Source organism: Amaranthus tricolor, chromosome 9, assembly GCF_026212465.1.
Source record: "Amaranthus tricolor cultivar Red isolate AtriRed21 chromosome 9, ASM2621246v1, whole genome shotgun sequence".
Classification (NCBI taxonomy): domain Eukaryota; kingdom Viridiplantae; phylum Streptophyta; class Magnoliopsida; order Caryophyllales; family Amaranthaceae; genus Amaranthus; species Amaranthus tricolor.
Window position 1 is genome coordinate 15,847,390 of NC_080055.1, and position 19,686 is coordinate 15,867,075.

Below are 19,686 nucleotides of genomic sequence, written 5' to 3' on the forward strand. Positions count from 1 at the left end.
TTTCTAAGAGTTTTGAAAGAAGAATGCTAATGATGAGACTAAGGTAATTAGGAAGATTATGGAAATAAAGGAATTAAGGAAACAATTATTCAAGGCAATAATTTTTGATCTTTCAATATTCTTACAAGGGGTTACAAATCTCCCATCTTGCCCCATATGGCCGGCCAACTCTCCAACTTCCCTCTTTTTTTTTTTGAAATTAAAGATAGGTTAGGGAAAAAGGTTTGGGCTTAAAATGGTTTTAATTGCCTTAAAAGTTGAAATCTCATGATCTAACCCAATAACAAAATAAATAAAAAATACCCTTCTAAAAAGAATAATAGTAATAATATTACTAGTAAATCATTTAATATATCGGAAAAATATCGGGGTGTTACAGTTACTTCTGAGAGAAGGTTGGTTATCATGCATAGTGGTAGGCGGTTATCAGCACTAAAGAAGGAGAATCATGATGGTGAGGAGTAGTGTTCAGTTACCTAAGAGAAGTTAGGGTTCTGGGAAGTTAGTAGCTTATGGGCCAAGTAAGGAAGTTGGGGATTACAGAAAAAGACCCTTCGCCGAGAGTCAAGGTCAACCAAAAAGGTCAAAGGGTATCAAGGTAATATGACATTGATAATTTAAATAAATAGATGAGTAAATAAATGTTACCATGACAATACAGTTTTTAATGAGTCTCTATAACTCATATTCATTACTACATGCATACACTATAAAAAAATTAAAGGAGCTAATTAAGAATTAACAAACCATGCACCACTTTAAGATTTACAACTTACAAAAAATACTTACTACCTTAAAAGATAATAAGATGATTTAATAATTATTTGGTCATGAAATAATCCTTGTTATTATGAAGTAAAACAACATTTAAATGTTACAACATAAAAGTATGATTAAAACTCAATTAAATTAGTTATAAAAAAAAGACTTCTTATGATATATTTGTTATTATATAGCCGTTATGAACTAATTGACACTCATAAATATCTATAATTTAATATTCATTAAAGAGGTTTTGGTAATAAAACTATCATAACCCTCACAATAAATGATAAAATAATCACCAAGAAATGTAAGCTAATATCAATTAACATAATTTCAATATCCTATAAAAAACATATAAGTTTGGGACATACAATCACATAATAATGACACAATTAGAAGTCAATTTTCCATAAGACCACTCTCTAATGAAACGTATTTCATATAATCTAAATAATTAATTTCGCATTACTTGAACAAATAAATCAATAGCTTAAGCTAAATTCTTCATAGTAGCTAACTTGTTCTTCTTTCATTTCTTTGTCACACAAAAGACCTATATTACCAAATTAATAAGCCTTGTGGTGAAAGCAATTTTCTCTTAGACTTTAATCACATAAATGATTAGATAATGATGGAACCCATATCACATATAAGTTATCCACAAAAGAATAATAATAACTTTCTTAAATTGTTGGAAATATAGACATTTTTTAGGTCTTCTCAATGTCTTATTATAGCTACAATCATAAACACATATTATTAACACATTATTAATAATAATTATATATATAACATTTGTATATGAAAAAAGGGGTTAGAGTTGTGGTTAACATGTGTTTGAGAAGGAAAAGTATGTAGTGACTTGAAGATTTCGTTGCATTAAGAAAATTATTTTTTTACTATCTCAAGTGTAGATAGACAAGACTTTCCTAGGGTTAACACATCCACCATAAGCAATGTCTACTCAATACTTGAGTTGTGGAGCAAACACCACTGTTGCACAAGTGAATGAAAGAATAAGAGAAAATAGAATAAGAATTGTGTATCTCCATGTTAGAGTATATAAGATAGGGGCCTCAACTATCAACTTAAGCTTTTGATTGAGTTGATTCCTTAACATGTATCAGAAGCCAATCTAATAAGCGCTCTCACGAGTTTGAATCTCAATCACCCTTCAAATTCAAGTGGAATATTTCGCACTAGGTATGAGAAGGGTCTAAGCTGCATCCACACTTCTAGGCCTAAGGGTTCTCGTGTGAGAGATTTGTTAGAGTATATAAGATATCTTGGGATCTCAACCATCAGTTTAAACATTGATTTAGTTGGTTCTTTGACACTCCAAAGAATGAAGCACTCATGATATATAGGCACTACCCAACGGTCATATTTTAATGTTGTTAATGTTAATTAAAGAGCTTATTTACTAGGATTAAAGTACCCCCTCAATGAAAATATAGTTGTTGGAAGCATTAGTATAAAATCAATTGATTAATGGCAAACCAATAAAATGTCAACGGTAACGACGAGAAGTTCCTACATTTAAAAATCCATTAATTCGACATTTGTTACTGATCCCTAGAATGTAACTCCTCGTGAACAAGTGTTTTGCGCCTTTTACAAACCTTCGTAAACTATTCTTTTTCTGCAGATACTTTTAAGGCAAGTTAAGATTGTAGTATCTCCAGAACAGTTTTCCTTATATAATATTAACTAAATCTAAGAGGCTAAACTAATTGTCGTTTTTGTCTATATTTGTATCATATAATTGGTTAATCTTCTCGTAAATAGCTAATTAGAAAATATAAAATGAAATGATTTTTTTTGATCGATTTTGGGTCTTGTTAATCGAATAGCAAATTCAAAAAAAGAATAAATGTGGAATTATGTTATAATGGTCTGTTGTGTAAAAGCGGAGAAATAGCTGCAATCTAGTTTGTCTAGAAGTTTGTAGTTTTCCCATAAATGTTAAAGAATAAGAGTAATAACATCTGAGCCTTTGTTGTGAAAACGACAATAATATTTATTCTTTTGAAGATTTGTTTTTTCTATCATGCAACTAATTCATCTTGAAGTTTATCTAGAAAATCCCTCATTGGATCCTTCTATTCCCTGTAAACCTTATTTGTTTGCAAATGAAATGTCTTGGAAGATGCACCGTTAGAAGATGTAACAGTTTCCTTTCTGTCTTACATTAAAATGGAAAACCGGTTAACAATTGTAGTTGCGCCAAAATTGTCAGTTGTACTGGTAGATGTTTAGCGTTGGGGGTAATTCGTGTCCAAACTCACATTGATTTTTTGCTCAACTTGGCTCCTTTACATTTGCAAGAAATGTATTCTTGACCGTTGTTTGTATTACGACTTAGGAGAGGAACATATTTATTATTGGTAGAGACTAGGGGGAAGTCTACATTTACGTGAGCTTAATGGGTCTAGTGGTTGACAGTTTGGCCGGATCGAACCCCATTAGAGGCACTCATAGTGGTTTCCTCTATCTTCTGTTTTACTTTAAGATGGTCTAGCTTGTGTATTTGGAATTCTGAATTTGGTAACCTAGTTAAGATTCTAGTTATACTTTTTGTTTCTTGCTATTTAATGCACTTTTTTAACCATTAATATCTATAGTTATGCACTTGTGCAAAATTATAATATATATTTGAAATTATAAAATTATTTTTAAACAAATAAAATAAAATTCCGATGAACTATGTTGATGTAGATGTACACATCATCTACAGGGCGGGCCCTAAGGATAGGCCAAAGGGGCCATCGCCCAGGCCCCAAGTTAAAGGTTCAGAAATGCATTTTTAGATTGAGGCCCATTATGAAGTATACAAAATAAGAAAGGGCCCAACCATCCAATTAAGTAAACCAGAATAAGGAAAGTTGAATAGGCACTAATTAAATTTAATGGAGTTATTAATGACAATTGCAGATTTCATTCCCAAAAAAAATTGACCATCAATTTCGGTGAACGGTGATTACGACTTAAATTGCCAATTCCCTTTGGCGGTGGCCGTTGGTTTATCTTCTCCATTCCTCCCATGAGTTCTTCAACTTCCAAGTAAATTTATGGCGTAATGGTATGATTTTTTCCAATTTAAGTTGATTTAATTTTTGATAGACAACAAACAATTTCTTCAATATCTCAAAATTTGACACTAAGCAATCAATTTCTTCATCCCAAATCCAGTTCTCCATATCTCGTTTTGCTGGTCAACTCCTATTTGGCCGGTTGTTCACCGTTTATGGCTTTGCTGCCACTGTCTTAGTGTATTTCCAAGTAATTTACTTCTCCCTTGACCCTTCATCTTAAATTCTAAGATTAGTATGTAGGTTGAATTCCATAATCTGAATTGAATTCAGGATTTTGAAATTTACACATGAATGTAAGTTTTTGGTTATTTATATTTCAAATGAATTAGATTTCAATGCTAAATTGTCGGTGCAAATGTATGGCTTATGTATTGGTTTTATTTGCAAAATGTCTTATTTTTAATGAATATTAATAATTGCAAATGCCAAATAGATGTCTTATTTCAAATCGTTGGTGCAAATGTCATTGAATTAGATAATCTTAGTGGCATTTGGCAAATCTAATTTCATGTCTTTTGTTAATGAATATTTTAATTAACAAATGAATGTGATTTTAATTTTATAATGAATATTCATATTTAAATTTTAGATTTCATTTGCAACTCGGTTTCAAATTTCGGGAGTTGTATAAATGCATCAATCGCTAAACATCGTGCTCCCTCAGGTGCTATAAATTTTATTTTTTTTAATTATAGTGTGAGTGTGTGAATTAATTTCATAAATATAATGTTGCCTAAAAAACATTTATGTGGAAATGAAAAAGAAATAAGAGAAAACGTAATTAACCGTTTATTCACAAATTTATTATTCCCTCCTATTCATTTTAAGTGTCCTATTTACTTTATGCACTCTATCCAATGCACTTATTTAATTCTTAAAATATCGAGTTATGTATAATTAAAAATTATAAAAAGTTAGATATTAATAATCTTTACATCAAAACGAATCAAATAAGATGCTACATGACTATGTTTTAACTTATAGATTAATAATAAAATGCATTTTAAGAGTGATAGACGAATAGGAGGGAGTATTAGAAATACCGATGTCAATGACAATATTTGAATTAATCACCAATATGAATATGAATCTAGCGCCACTCAACACGAGAATAATTTACCAAATGATCATAATAATGTGTCTAATGATGATCCGATTAATATACCAAATGATATGTCAAATAATGCTCCGATTGATTACCAAATAATATGTCAAATAACGTTTCTATTAATTGACCAAATTTGTCTAATATTGTTGTTGATGATGACGTAGATCAAAATAATTCTAATAACTGTATCATTTATGATGAACAAGGACTTCCTTTGAATTTTTATGATCCAACAAATTGGGTCATTCTTGATAATAAATTTAGAGACATTTTAGTTGAGAAAGGTCCTGTATTTCTCATCAACAACAAATGACTCTTATAATATCATGTGTGAATATTTCAATAAGTAAAATAAAAATTCAAGAGTATTTTACAGAGTTTTTGGAGGTGAATGATACTTTAGGATTAGGATTTAGGACTATTTATAGAATTGCAAAATGTATTAAAAGCTCTTAATCTCGATGTTGACGATATAAGTGGTCAATGTTATGATAATGGTTCTAATATGAAAGGAAAACATCAAGGTGTACAAAAGCGTTTACGTGAAATAAACCCTAGAGCATCATATATGCATTGTGCTTGTCATAGTTTAAATCTTACTCTTTGCGACATAGCACATTCTTTCTCACGAGCCATTTCATTCTTTATAATTGTTCAACGCTTATATACACTATTCTCTAGTTCCACAAAAAGAAGGAAAATATTGCTTGACAATGTTTCTGAACTTACTGTTAAATATTTATCTAATACTCGTTGGGAGAGTCGAATTAAAAGTATTAAAACAATTAGATTTCAAGGTCCCCAAATAAGATTAGCTTTGTCTATGCTTTATGATTCTTATGGTAATGATGCTAAAACTAAGAGTGACGCTGAGTCTTTGTATAATGCACTTGGAAGTTATGAGTTTTTGCTTGGTATGGTCATGTGGTATGAAATATTCTTTGTTATAAATAAGATAAGCATGACCTTGCAATCTAAATCTATGTGTATTAGTGTCACTATAGAACAAATAGGATACATGTTGTCATATTTTGTAAAGTTTACAGATGAAATATTTATTTCTTGCCTAAATATTGCTAAAATATTGCATTTGATATGGATGTTGAACTCACCCTTCCAATAAAGTATTGTATAATTAGAAAAAAACATTTTAATGAAAATGATTTGGTGAACAAACCAATTCAATCACCTAAAGAATTGTTTAAAGTTGAGTACATTTTGGTTGTCGTGGATAAGGCGATTAGTTCTTTGAAAAGTAGATTTGAGCAACTAAAACATTTTGAAAATATTTTTGGATTTTTGTTTGATATTAATAAGTTAAAGACATTAGACAAAAAGGAATTAAGAGAATGTTGTACATCTTTTCACAACACTTTTTCTCATAGAGATTCATCTGATATTAATTTAAATGACTGTTACTCGGAATTAAAAGTTTTACAATCTAATTTGCCAAATGAACTAATGACTTGCATAGAAATTCTTGAGTTTATTTAGTCAGCTGATTGTTGTCCAAATGCTTCAATTGCTTATAGAATATTATTAAATGTTACAATGACTGTGGCATTCGCAGAAAAAAGTTTTTCAAAGTTAAATTTGATCGATTTCAGTTCATCAATGCTTCAATTGCTTAAAGAATATTATAAATGATTTTGCTTCTCGAAAAGCTCGTAGAACTCATTTTACATTTTAAAAACTTTTATAAGAGGGGGACCTAGTTTTTTCATTTCACCTAGGGCTCATAAAATGTCAAAACCGGCACTGATCATCTACATCATGATAGTTGCAGTCAAGAAGGTCCAACATCAAAGTTAACAAAGACTCACTTTTAGATGTTCATCAAAAATATTTTCAGTAGTTTAACTTTTAAAATTTGTTTTGAAATTTGAGTTGTATTTGAACTTTGTATTCATTACTTTATTTTATTTCTTAAGAAAATAAATTGTGAGAACTGATAATTATACAGTCTATAATTTAAAGAATTTGTAAAGAATTAATTGAAATATTGAAAAGTATAAGCTTGTTATAAAAAAAAACTTCCAAAAATAAGTTTTATGAAATTTAATCCTCAAAATTAATGTCTACATGTCAAAGCTTAGGTTAGGTGTGTTCGTTGATATTAACAGTGAACAAACTTTTTTTATTTTTTTGTCCCTTCCAACGCTATTATATTGTCTCTCTTTTGTTCGTTATTAGAAACAGCAAAAAAAGAATTTTGACTTTTTCTTCTTACTAGTTTCTTTGTTCGCTGTTAGTTGTTACAAACATACCTAATCTTAGACTCGGACACAAAGACGCTTATTTTGGAAATTAAAATTTTCCGAAGCTTATTTTGGGAAAATTTTTTCATCCAGTCTCCTGAGAGAGACGTCTCTTAGGCCTAGCCCATTAAATCTTAATGTCCACTTAATGTATTTTTAATGCCTACTTACATTATCCTAAATGCGTACTTACAACATACTTATTGCCCACCGAAAAAGTACTTAAAATGCCTATTTATCATATTCTTAACGCCTACTTACAATATACTTAATGAAAACCGAGTAAGTACTTAAGTATGTTCACAACAACAAAACACGAAGTTTTTAGACGCTTATACATTAATGTTTTCGACGGTTTCTTCCATCTAAAATTTTTTTTTGACGCTTGTACAAGCATCTAAAAAGCAATCGTCATAAATCTTTTTAGACACTTTATTTTAAACGCTTTATTATGTATAAATTATGTTGTTATCGACACCTAAACTTTTCTACAATGTGTTTTGCGCCTTATGAAAACAACATTTTAGCTTTTGTTTTTAGACGCATCAAAGTATCTAAGAGGTTTATCGACGATTTTCTTTGTTGAAAAAAAGAAGATTTAGACACTTTTATTCGTCTAAAAGTGTTTTAGACGCATTAAGGCGTCTTTAAGGGTTTAAATGGTTTAGTGGATTAAAATACTACAAGAGTTTTTAGACACTTTAATGCGTCTAAAAGAAGTTCCATTAAAGTTAGTACAATGATATGAGCCAAATATACATTCTCCCTGTAGACTCAATTAGGCACGGGAACAGCAACAAGAGGGGGGGGGGGGGGGGGGGTGAATTGTTGTTGTTACTAGTTTAAGCGTTTTTGCCCTGTTATTGCGGAATTGAATTAAAATAAATAAAGCTTAAACTTAGAGCAAAATAATAAAAGAGACAATTGATTTTTACGTGGAAACCTTCTGGGCCTAAACAGAAGGAAAAACCACGACCCCTCGGGATTTCTAAATTCTCCACTATGTTTAAGGCAATTAGTTACAATTACAATAAACACCTTACTCCACTCGAAGCGAATCAACTAGGCCAACTCTTCTCTCTCAAATTGCTTTACTCAAAACAACAAACTCAGCTTTACTAAAAGCTAAACTCTTCAATAGCTTCACTCAAAGCTATCTAATTCCCCCTTACACTCACCAGAGTCTAATTACAAGTTCTCTCAAAAACCGTTACAAAAAGGATAAGAATTTTAAAAATAAAATCAATGAGTTGCTCAACAAAATATTATGAGTTAATTGGTAATTTTCAAAAAAAATATTTCTTGTGGATTTTCAAAAATAATCGCATGAAAATAACAAAGTTCATACGTTAGATATTAAGGAACAGCTGAATTCACTTGCTATTTATAAAAAATAAAATCTCTAAGAAAATGGGATAATCTAATCCATTATTCATTTATCAAAAGAACATGGGAGTAATGTGGATTAATCAAACAGACGGTTATTTCCACAAGACTTGATTAAATCAAGCATACGGTTAAAACAAATATAACCGTTGTTCCCATTTACTAATAATAGGTTCTGTTCCCTTTAAGCAGCAGTTTCTTCAACAGCAGTTCCTGTTCCAGTAATAACTGCTGGAACTTTTATGCTGTTTATAGAAACGGTTAGACTTACTAAAAATAGGAATGGTTACATGCTAACTAATTATAGGAACGATAACCTATTTTCTAATATAAAGACCGTAACTAAAATAATAATAATAGCTAAGACTTTTTCAACAGCAGTTGTTCCTATATTTAGCAAATCCAATATTTACTAAATATAGATCTTAAAATAATGCTATGTAAATACGAAAAATCATTTTGGAAAACCTTTTGCCAATTAACTTTAATAAATTATAATTGCAACAAATTAACTATATTTTCTACATCAACTAAAAAATAATAATTAAATAGTAATCAGAATTTTTAGCGGACGTAGGCTGACTCCAGTTAGGAACAGTGCACTGTCTCTGAATTCCAGTTTAGCTAAAACATCCAACTTGGGAACAGTAGACTTCCTGTCTCCATTTTACATTCCAAGTGATATACTCTTCTAACATCTCTTGAATCCTTTTGACACGTACATTTCCATAAACAAAGCCATAGGTACTATCAACGATCATAATTACGACCGGATATCGACCTGCACATATAAAAAACATATTTGTTTAAATACAGTGTAGTCATCATCAAAACTCAAGAGGTCCAACAAATTCCCCCTTTTTGATGATGACAAACTTTTAAACAAACTTAAAATAAAATTAGAGTAAAACCAATATTGAAGAGCATGTTAGAGATTAAGACAACTCTTCTTAACTTAGTAAATATAATTTATCAAGCATATCATGAATCAAATTACTCTAAAAATAAACATAATAATCCTGAGCATAAAATTTCAGCATATAATTTCAGCATAGAACATAAGCAGTGGTTCCAGTAAATGATCTAAACAAGCAATACAGTTCATCGTGATCATAAGCGTCAGAGCATTAAGCTATACTGACAAAAGGTTAACTATACTTTGATAATCACTGCAAACAACCAGCAACAGCAAGCAATAAACAATCATTCATAGCACACAGCCAAACAGCCTTAGATCATGAATCATAACCTTAATCCTAATATCCTACATAATAGTTGTAGATATAGACTAAGCATACTCAAGCATTCTTTAAGTTTATGCCAAAATATTCCCCCTTTTGACATCATTCAAAAAGAATTGGAGCAATCAAACCACAACACTTACTACATAGTCAAAGAGAGAATAAGTATGCAAAAACTAAAACGCAATACCAATGAATGCAAACGTGAGCAGCAATGACTAATTTTCACAAGCTATTAGTAGCGCAAAAGAAATGTAGTGCAACAAAGTATGAATTATAGTACCCCAGCTGGTATAGTGAAAAACAAAAAGGATTGTTTGACAAAAGTGATGGTTGCAACAAATGAAAAGATATTAAAAAGCATCAGGAAGAATTAAGATGCAGGAGCTTCATCATCCACATATTCTGTCTCCACCTCTACTGTGTCGAGTTTGGCCCCCAAACGTGCTTCCATTTGGTCCATTTGAGCAGATAGTGAGGCTATAGAGTCACAAATTTCATCTTTAAAAACAAGGAAGCTGGACTGCAATTCGTTAAGTTTCAGGAGAATGGAGGATAGATGAGCTGTTGGAACTGTAGTGTCACCTAAACCTTGATTTGGTGATGTGTGTACTAGTGGTGGTGATGATGGTGGTATAGGTGACTGTGGTGGTGAAGAAAAGTTGTGGGATGAAGGTGTGGTCGGTTTAGGTGAGGAAGGATGACTTGGTTCAGCTGTTGTGTATGAGGTTGAGTCATCGTCAAGAATAACAACACGTTTTTTGCCTTTGGAAGCTAGCCTTCGACTCTTTCTAGGGGTTGAACCAGAATGTTGCTTGTCAGGCAAAGAACCCTTCTCATTTTCCTCCTTTTCTTCTTCCACAGCTTCCTTCACATTTTCCTTTTCAGCTTCCCCCTTACATGAACTTTCCTCCTGTTCCTTATCAGAATGCCCTTCGGCCTTCGCAGTGGCAGAGGGAACAAGCTCCTGTTCCTCCTTATTATTTAATTCCTCCTCCTCAACTTTTTCTTCATTTTCTCCTTCATTGGTGCCCTCCTTGTTGTCATAAATCACATCAGATTGTTCACAAATATTCTCAAGAGTCCCATTTTCATTTAGTTTAAGATGCAAGTTATGCAGACACTTAACACCTATTTTGTTATTTGGACCCATGGGAAAAATTTGACCTTCAAGAGGAACACCTAGCTTCCTAAAGATCTATGTCAACAAACCACCATATCCTATCACATATCTTTTTGAAATACAGTCACTCAAATGAGAAATCATCAATGAGGGAAAGTTAATTTTGATGTTATTAGCCATACAGTATATCAATGTAGCATCTCTTAGACTTACCTCACTGCGTTTGGATGTGCGAGGCAAAATGAATCTTCGTGCTATATTATATAACAGTTTGCGCATAGGAGACAGTACATTGTGGCTAACCTTTCTCCTTTTTTCATTTATCCCCAAAAACTTACAGACAAGCTTCTCATCAATCCCAGAAAAAACGGACGCCATTGTCAATATAAAAGTTTGAAACAAACTCACGCATCAATTCTGGGTACATTGGATTACAGCAGTGTTCTGCCACCAAAGATTCCCAAAATTAATTTTGTAAGATTGCGTGTAATTGAGGAAAAAAATTGGATTCATACCATTGCTTGTCAAGTCCAAAACCAATAATCATTTCTTTGGATAATTCTTCAGCGCTGACTAGAACAACAATTTTTGCTCTTTTTGACGAATTTGAGGACGATTTCTTCATTGTAGAGTCGTTCTTTCTCTTTTTGCTTGCATGCATTCCAGAGGCAACCGGGGTTCCCTGCTGTTCCCTTGAAGACGACTCAGGTGTAGTAATTAGAGATGTTGGGTGAACGATTTTTAAAGGTTTAGGTTGTTTCATCTTTGGTGTACGACTCTTAGCTCTCATGGTTATTTGATGAGTTTGTGGAGTTAAATTTTGCAGAAAATGCGGGAAGATGAAGATGAATTTGGGATTCAGAGTTGATTGCGATTGAGGATGAAGGGTTTAGGGCTTAACGTGTGAGAGTGTATATAATGAATGTGAGGGGACGTGTGTTTAGGTGTTTCATATTCCTTATTTAATTTATGCGTATGGACACCAAGTGTGAAATGGAAACAGACGGATTTAGTGAAGAATTATGATGATTTAACTCTGACTATTTTAATGGAAATTGCTGGATAAATATATGTAAATATATTTTATGAAACTAAAATAAAATAAATGAAAATTTTATGCTACTACAGTCTGATCAAATTATACATGCAATCATAAGAGCATTCACAGTATATACTTTCAAATAGTGTGTACCTTATCCTTTCGATAATCGATTTTTCAATCAAGATTTTTGTGGTTGATCGACCTTTTCAATTTTCATTTTGTCTTTAAAGATCACATATGTCACTTACTTTAATGCAGCTTGATCATGCCAAGTTCTAATCTCATTTTCTCATGTTGTTCCCTTGGAAGCGATTTAGTCATGATATCAGCTATTTGCTCGTTAGTGTTTACATGCTTTACAATAATATGTTTATTTTCAACATTGTCCTTAAGAAAATGATGCCTAATGTGGATGTGTTTTACTTGTGAATGATGCACTGGATCTTTTGATATGCATATGGCACTGGTATTATCACAATAAATAGGAACACATTCAAACTTAATACCAAAATCTCTTAGTTGTTGTTTTATCCAAAGCATTTGGGAACAGCAAGCTGCTGCTGCTACGTATTCAGCTTCGGCAATGGATAATGCAACAGTATTTTGTTTCTTTGAACACCATGACACTAAACATGAGCCAAGAAATTGTACCATACCTGACGTACTTTTTCTATTTACAAGATCTCCTGCATAATCTACATCACTAAAACCTTTCAAATCATAGACATCACTTTTAGGGTAAAATAGGGACAAGTCGTCAGTTCCTTTCAGATATCTTAAAATTCGTTTAACTGCAGTGAGATGTGATTCTTTAGGATTGGATTGAAATCTAGCACATAAACCAACACTAAAAGCAATATCGGGTCTACTAGCAGTTAGATATAATAAAGAGCCAATCATGCCTCTATACATAGTTTGATCAATATTTGTTCCATTTGAGTCTTCATCTAATCTAACATTTGTAGCCATAGGTGTATTGTTGGTTTTAACATTATTCAAGCCATATTTCTTGAGAAGTTCTTTTATATATTTTTGTTGGTGTATAAAGATACCATTAGCTGTTTGTTTAATTTGTAACCCAAGGAAGAAGTTTAATTCTCCCATCATGCTCATTTCAAATTCGGTGCTCATTAGGTTAGCAAATTCTTTACACAACAGTTCATTGGTGGCTCCAAAGATAATACCATCAACATATATTTGAACAACTAAAATATAGGAACCTCTATTCTTAAAGAATAAGGTTTTGTCAATTTTGCCTCTTACAAAGTCATTTTGAATCAAAAACTTTGATAGTCTTTCATTACATTGCCTAGGATCTTGTTTCAAGCCATAAAGAGCTTTATCAAGCTTGTAGACATGATCAAGAAACGAGGTATTTTCAAAGCCTAGGGGTTGTTCAACAAATAATTCTTCATCAAGAAAACCATTTAAGAAAGCACATTTCACATCCATTTGATATAATTTAAAGTTCATAAATGCAGCAAAAGCAATAAGATTCTTATAGCCTCTAACCTTGCTACCGGAGCAAATGTCTCGGTATAATCAATACCTTCTTGTTGATTGTATCCTTTGACCACGAGCCTTGCTTTGTTTCTTACAATTATTCCATGCTCATCAAGTTTATTCCGAAATACCCATTTCAAACCAATTACCTTTTTGTGCTTTGGTTTGGGTTCCAAGTGCCATACTTTATTTCTTTCAAATTCATTCAATTCGTCTTGCATGGCCACGATCCATTCGGAATCCTTTAGAGCTTCATCATGATTCTTGGGCTCGAGTGATGATAGGAACGCAAAGTGTGCACAAAAGTTTCTCATTTGAGATCTAGTTTGTGTTCCTCTATTCAAATCACTTATAATCAAATCAAGAGGATGATAACTTTGATATTTCCAAGGTCCGGGCACAAATTCTCTTGTGGGAACAGTAGTATGTTCTGGTTCATCAGCTTGATCGTCATTCTGTTCAGCTATTGGATTAGCTTGCTCTTCTGTGGGAACAGCTAGATTGGGAATAGTCTATTGGTTCTGAAGTACTGGCTGTTCCTGATCAAGATCGTTCCTTTCTGCCTCTTCTGGGATCAGCTGTTCACCTGCTGTTCCTTGATCATGCATTTTCATTTCTTCTTCATCATTCTCTAAATTTGCAAGACCTATCTTAAAATTATTTGTATCATGTTCACTTGACAAAAAGTTAGTTTCATCAAAGATTATGTGAACAGTTTCTTCCACGCTCATTGTTCTTTTGTTATAAACTCTGTAAGCCTTACTATTTGATGAGTAGCCAAGAAATACTGCTTCATCAATCCTTTCATCAAAATTCCCTATATTGTTTTCCATTCACATGAACAAAACATTTGCATCTAAACACACGAAAATAGGAAATATTTGGTTTAACACCTTTAAGCAATTCATAGGGTGTCTTTGAAGTGATTGGTCTTATTAATACATGATTCAAAATATAACATGGAGTTAACAGCTTCGGCCCAAAAACTTCAAGGTAGACCACTAGCAATTAACATGGTTCTAGCCATTTCCTCTAAAGTTCTATTTTTCCTTTCTACTACACCATTTTGTTGTGGTGTTCGTGGTGCCGAAAAATTATAACTTAACCCATGTTCATTGCAATAATTCATAAAACTTGAATTTTCGAATTCTCTACCATGATCTGAACTTATGTGAATAATTTGATTATTGGTAGATTTTTGTATTTTGTTAGCGAAAAAAACAAACTTATCAAAAATAAAATCCAAGTAAATCTACTGTAATCATCAACAATAACAAACACATATCTTTTGCCACTACGGCTTTGTGTTCTCATAGGTCTACATAGATCCATATGTAATAATTCAAGTGGATTAGTGGTGGTCACAATATTTTTTGATTTAAAAGATGACCTCACTTGTTTTCCTTTGGCACAAGGATGACAAATATCATCCTTAACGAATTTTATAGCTGGTAGTCCTCTAACTAGGGCTTTTGATCATAATGTATTAATCAATGTATAACTGGCGTGACCTAGACGCTTATGCTAAAGAAGTGGGTCGTCTTCTATAACGCTTAGACACGTTAGACTGGTTTTGGGAACAGTGTCCAGGTCCACTACATAAGTGTTCTCTTTTCTGATTCCTTCAAGAACGATGTCTCCTGTGTCATTCCTTGAAATAATGCACCTTTCAGAAGTAAAGTTCACAGAGTTACTTTTATCGCAAATTTGAGAAATGCTAAGTAAGTTATGTTTCAAATTCTCGACTAAAAATACATTATCGATAGCATGGGAACATGACCTTCCAACTTTTCCTTTGGCGATTATCTCACCCTTCATATTGTCACCGAAGGTTACTATTCCCCCATCATAGGCTTCAAGTGAGAGAAATTTAGATTTTTCACCCGTCATGTGCTTGGAACAACCACTGTCGAGATACCATGAGCTGTTCCCCCTCACTTGGACCTGAAAGAAATTAATGGTTAGTTATAGGAACCCAAACTTTCTTGGGTTCCTTGTCGATTTTGCATGAATCATTTTTTGTTAATCAGAATGTTATCGACATAATTTCTGTTGGACACAGTGTACTGTTCCCTTTTGGTGCACTAGTTCTTCAGATGGCCAGTTCCTCCACAGAAGGAACAGATTCTGTCACTAGGGAGATCAACGTAAGCCTTTTTCTTCTTGTTATTCTTAAAATAATTTAGGCCTAGTGAATTTTTACTTTTGGCATCTTGAATCCATTTGGGAGTAATTTTGATTTTCCCTTTTTCTCTTGAATTTTATTCAAGCTTATCATCATTGTTACGGTTGGATTCTAGATTCACTTTTAAATTTTGAAATTCATAGCACAAATCTTTAGTCGATGCACCATTCAATTCTTCATTTAAGCCTAATAATTTGTATTGCGATAACTCAATATTAAGAATAACATTTTCCTTTTTAATTCTTTCCATATTTTCCTTTAGAATTATGTTTTGGTCCAACAAACCGAAAAATCTGTTTTGGTCATCAGATCTAAAGGTGTTTATATAGGAGACATGGTCTTTCCTTAACTTGAGCTCCTTTTCTAATCGGAGACACTTCTCATTGCAATTTTCTAATTTATTCTGTGTCTCATTTAGCAACTCAATTAATTTATTTTTACTTAGCTTAGATAGATGGACTGAAAATGGATTAAAGATATGTACCTGCTTTCCTTTGGATTCCCTCTCCTTGCTTTCATGCGTAGCCATGAGACATAGGTTTGCTGTCTCTTCCTCTTCGAGAACAACAGTTTTATCATCACTTTCAGTCTCTCCCCATGCAGTGATCATGGCTTTGCGAAAGTCACTCTTGTTAAAGTTTTCTTTGTTCAACGGTCTTCTCGAATCCCTTGTCTTTCCCTTGCCCTTTTCAGTCTTCCACATTGGGCAATCCTTGATGAAGTGCTCGGTACTTCCACATTTGTGGCATTCAAGATCTGTTTTTGTTCTTCTTTCTTTGTTGTTTCTTTGATTTGTATATCTGCTGTTCCTGAAGAACTTCTTAAATTTTCGTACCAGTAAGGCAGCTTCTTCCTCATCGCATTCTGACTCGTCCTGTTCCCCAGCTGCCAGGGCCAGTCCCTTGTTCCTGGAACTGTCGACTGTTCCCAAATGTAATTCATGCGTCATTAGGGAACCAGTCAGCTCCTCTAGATTAAACTTTGTAAAATCTTTAGACTCTTGTATAGCAGTAACCTTGGCCCTCCAGCGCTCATCTTGAGGAAGGCTCCTAAGGATCTTCCTTACTTGTTCATCGGTGGGAATTATTCTTCCAAGAGAGACAAGTTCGTTTGTTATGTTGGTGAACCTTGTGAACATCTCTTGGATGCTTTCCCTTGGTTCCATAACAAATCTTTCATATTTAGACATCAACAAATCAATTTTGGAACGTTTAACTTCACTTGTTCCCTCATGGGTAACAGCTAGCAGGTCCCAAATCTGCTTGTCCGATTTGCACCCCATTATGCGATTGTGTTCATTTGGGCCAAGGCCACAGTGAAGCAATTTTATGGCAAGAGCATTTAATTCCATTTTCTGAAAGTCTTCCTTTTCAAATTCGGTTATTGGTTTGGGAACAACTTCATTGTTGGAGTTAGTAATGGTTACCTCAAAATCTCCAATTTCGATGACCCTCCAAACTTGATAATTTTCTGCTTTGATGAAGATCTCCATCCTATTTTTCCATTAAGTATAGAATTTTCCATCAAACATGGGCGGTCTTTGAGTAGAATATCCTTCTTCCATTCGTTCGTTCATAATTGACATTTTTGGGAACACCAGGATTCTGCCCTCAGGGTTTGCTGATCTACTAGGAACAAAGCTTTGATACCAATTGTAGACTCAATTAGGAACGGGAACAGCAACAAGAGGGGGGGGGGGGGGGGGGGGGGGAATTGTTGTTGTTACTAGTTTAAACGTTTTTACCCTGTTTTTGCGGAATTGAATTAAAATAAATAAAGCTTAAACTTAGAGCAAAATAATAAAAGAGACAAAAGATTTTTACGTGGAAACCTTCTGGGCCTAAACAGAAGGAAAAACCACGATCCCTCGGGATTTCTAAATTCTCCACTATGTTTAAGGCAATTAGTTACAGTTACAATAAACACCTTACTTCAGTCGAAGCGAATCAACTAGGCCAACTCTTCTCTCTCAAATTGCTTTACTCAAAGCAATAAACTCAGCATTACTAAAAGCTAAACTCCTCAATAGCTTCACTCAAAGCTATCTAATTCCCCCTTACACTCACCCGAGTCTAATTACAAGTTCTCTCAAAAACCCTTACAAAAAGGATAAGAATCTTAAAAATAAAATCAATGAGTTGCTCAAGAAAATATTATGAGTTAATTGGCAATTTTCAAACAAAATATTTCTTGTGGATTTTCAAAAATAATCGCTTGAAAATAACAAAGTTCATACGTTAGATATTAAGGAACAGCTGAATTCACTTGCTATTTATAAAAAATAAAATCTCTAAGAAAATGGAATAATCCAATCCATTATTCCTTTATCAAAAGAACATGGGAGTAATGTGGATTAATCAAATAGACGGTTATTTCCACAAGACTTGATTAAATCAAGCATACGGTTAAAACAACAATAACCGCTGTTCCCATTTACTAATAATAGGTTCTGTTCCCTTTAAGCAGCAGTTTCTTCAATAGCAGTTCCTGTTCCAGTAATAACTGCTGGAACTTTTATGCTATTTATAGAAACGGTTAGACTTACTAAAAATAGGAATGGTTATATGCTAACTAATTATAGGAACGATAACCTATTTTCTAATATAAAGACCGTAACTAAAATAATAATAATAGCTAAGACTTTTTTAACAGCAGCTGTTCCTATATTTAGCAAATTCAATATTTACTAAATATAGATTCTAAAATAATGCTAAGTAAATACGAAAAATCATTTTGGAAAACCTTTTGCCAATTAACTTTAATAAATTATAATTGTAACAAATTAACTATATTTTCTACATCAACTAAAAAATAATAATTAAATAGTAATCAGAATTTTTAGTGGATGTAGGCTGACTCCAGTTAGGAACAGTGCGCTGTCTCTGAATTCTAGTTTAGCTAGAACATCCAACTTGGAAAAAGTAGACTTCCTGTCTCCATTTTACATCCCAAGTGATATACTCTTCTAACATCTCTTGAATCCTTTTGACACGTACATTTCCATAAACAAAGCCATAGGTACTATCAACGATCATAATTACGACCGGATATCGACCTGCACATAATCTGTAAAAAACATATTTGTTTAAATACAGTGTAGTCATCATCAAAACTCAAGATGTAATACCCCAGATTTAGCTTGAAAAAGGATTGATAGACTACTCTTATCAACAAGGTGCATCTTCTTTTCTAGGGAGCCCATTTGCTAACAACTCCACAGTTAAGCGTGCATGGTGGAGAGTAATCTTAGGATGGGTGACCTCCTGGGAAGTTTTCCCGGGTGTGCACGAGTGAGGCCAAAGTGCGCTGGAAAGACTTGTGTTGGTTTGTGGGGCTAGTCTACAGTCTCCAAGAGTAGTCACCAGCGGTCCGAGGGCCGGGGTGTTACAAATGGTATCAGAGCAACCCTGCGACCGTGGCTGATAGTGTTCAGTGCACGTAGCGGGGGGAAAGATCCTGAAGTTATGGTCCAACGAGGACGTTGTATTCTTAAGTGGGGGTGAGCGTAATACCCCAGATTTAGCTTAAAAAAGGATTGATAGACTACTCCTATCAACAAGGTGTATCTTCTTTTCTAGGGAGCCCATTTGCTAAGAACTCCACAGTTAAGCGTGCATGGTGGAGAGTAATCTTAGGATGGGTGACCTCCTGGGAAGTTTTCCCGGGTGCGCACGAGTGAGGCCAAAGTGCGCTGGAAAGACTTGTGTTGGTTTGTGGGGCTAGTCTACAGTCTTCAAGAGTAGTCACCAGCGGTCCGAGGGCCGGGGTGTTACACAAGAGGTCACGTGGCAGTACTAACAGCTGCAATCTCGATACACTAGGCGCAACATGCGTAGAATGTGACAGCACTGACGACAACAATTTTCGGGTAGCTGCAGTAGCCACGAGAAATTCGACAACACCAAGCTAGACACATGACAGCTGCAACCACGACAATTTCCACTGCAGCAATCTCCGGTTAGCAGTAGCACGAGACATCA

General features: G+C 33.6%; 1 protein-coding gene across 1 annotated transcript; it reads left to right on the forward strand.

The window, feature by feature from the left end:
- The first annotated feature begins 5,277 nt into the window (after positions 1-5,277).
- LOC130823295 (uncharacterized) lies at positions 5,278-6,091 on the forward strand. The gene is made up of 2 exons (XM_057687915.1): positions 5,278-5,314; positions 5,397-6,091. Exons 1-2 carry the CDS (start codon positions 5,278-5,280, stop codon positions 6,089-6,091), a joined length of 732 nt encoding a protein of 243 aa, XP_057543898.1.
- The last annotated feature ends 13,595 nt before the right edge of the window (positions 6,092-19,686 follow it).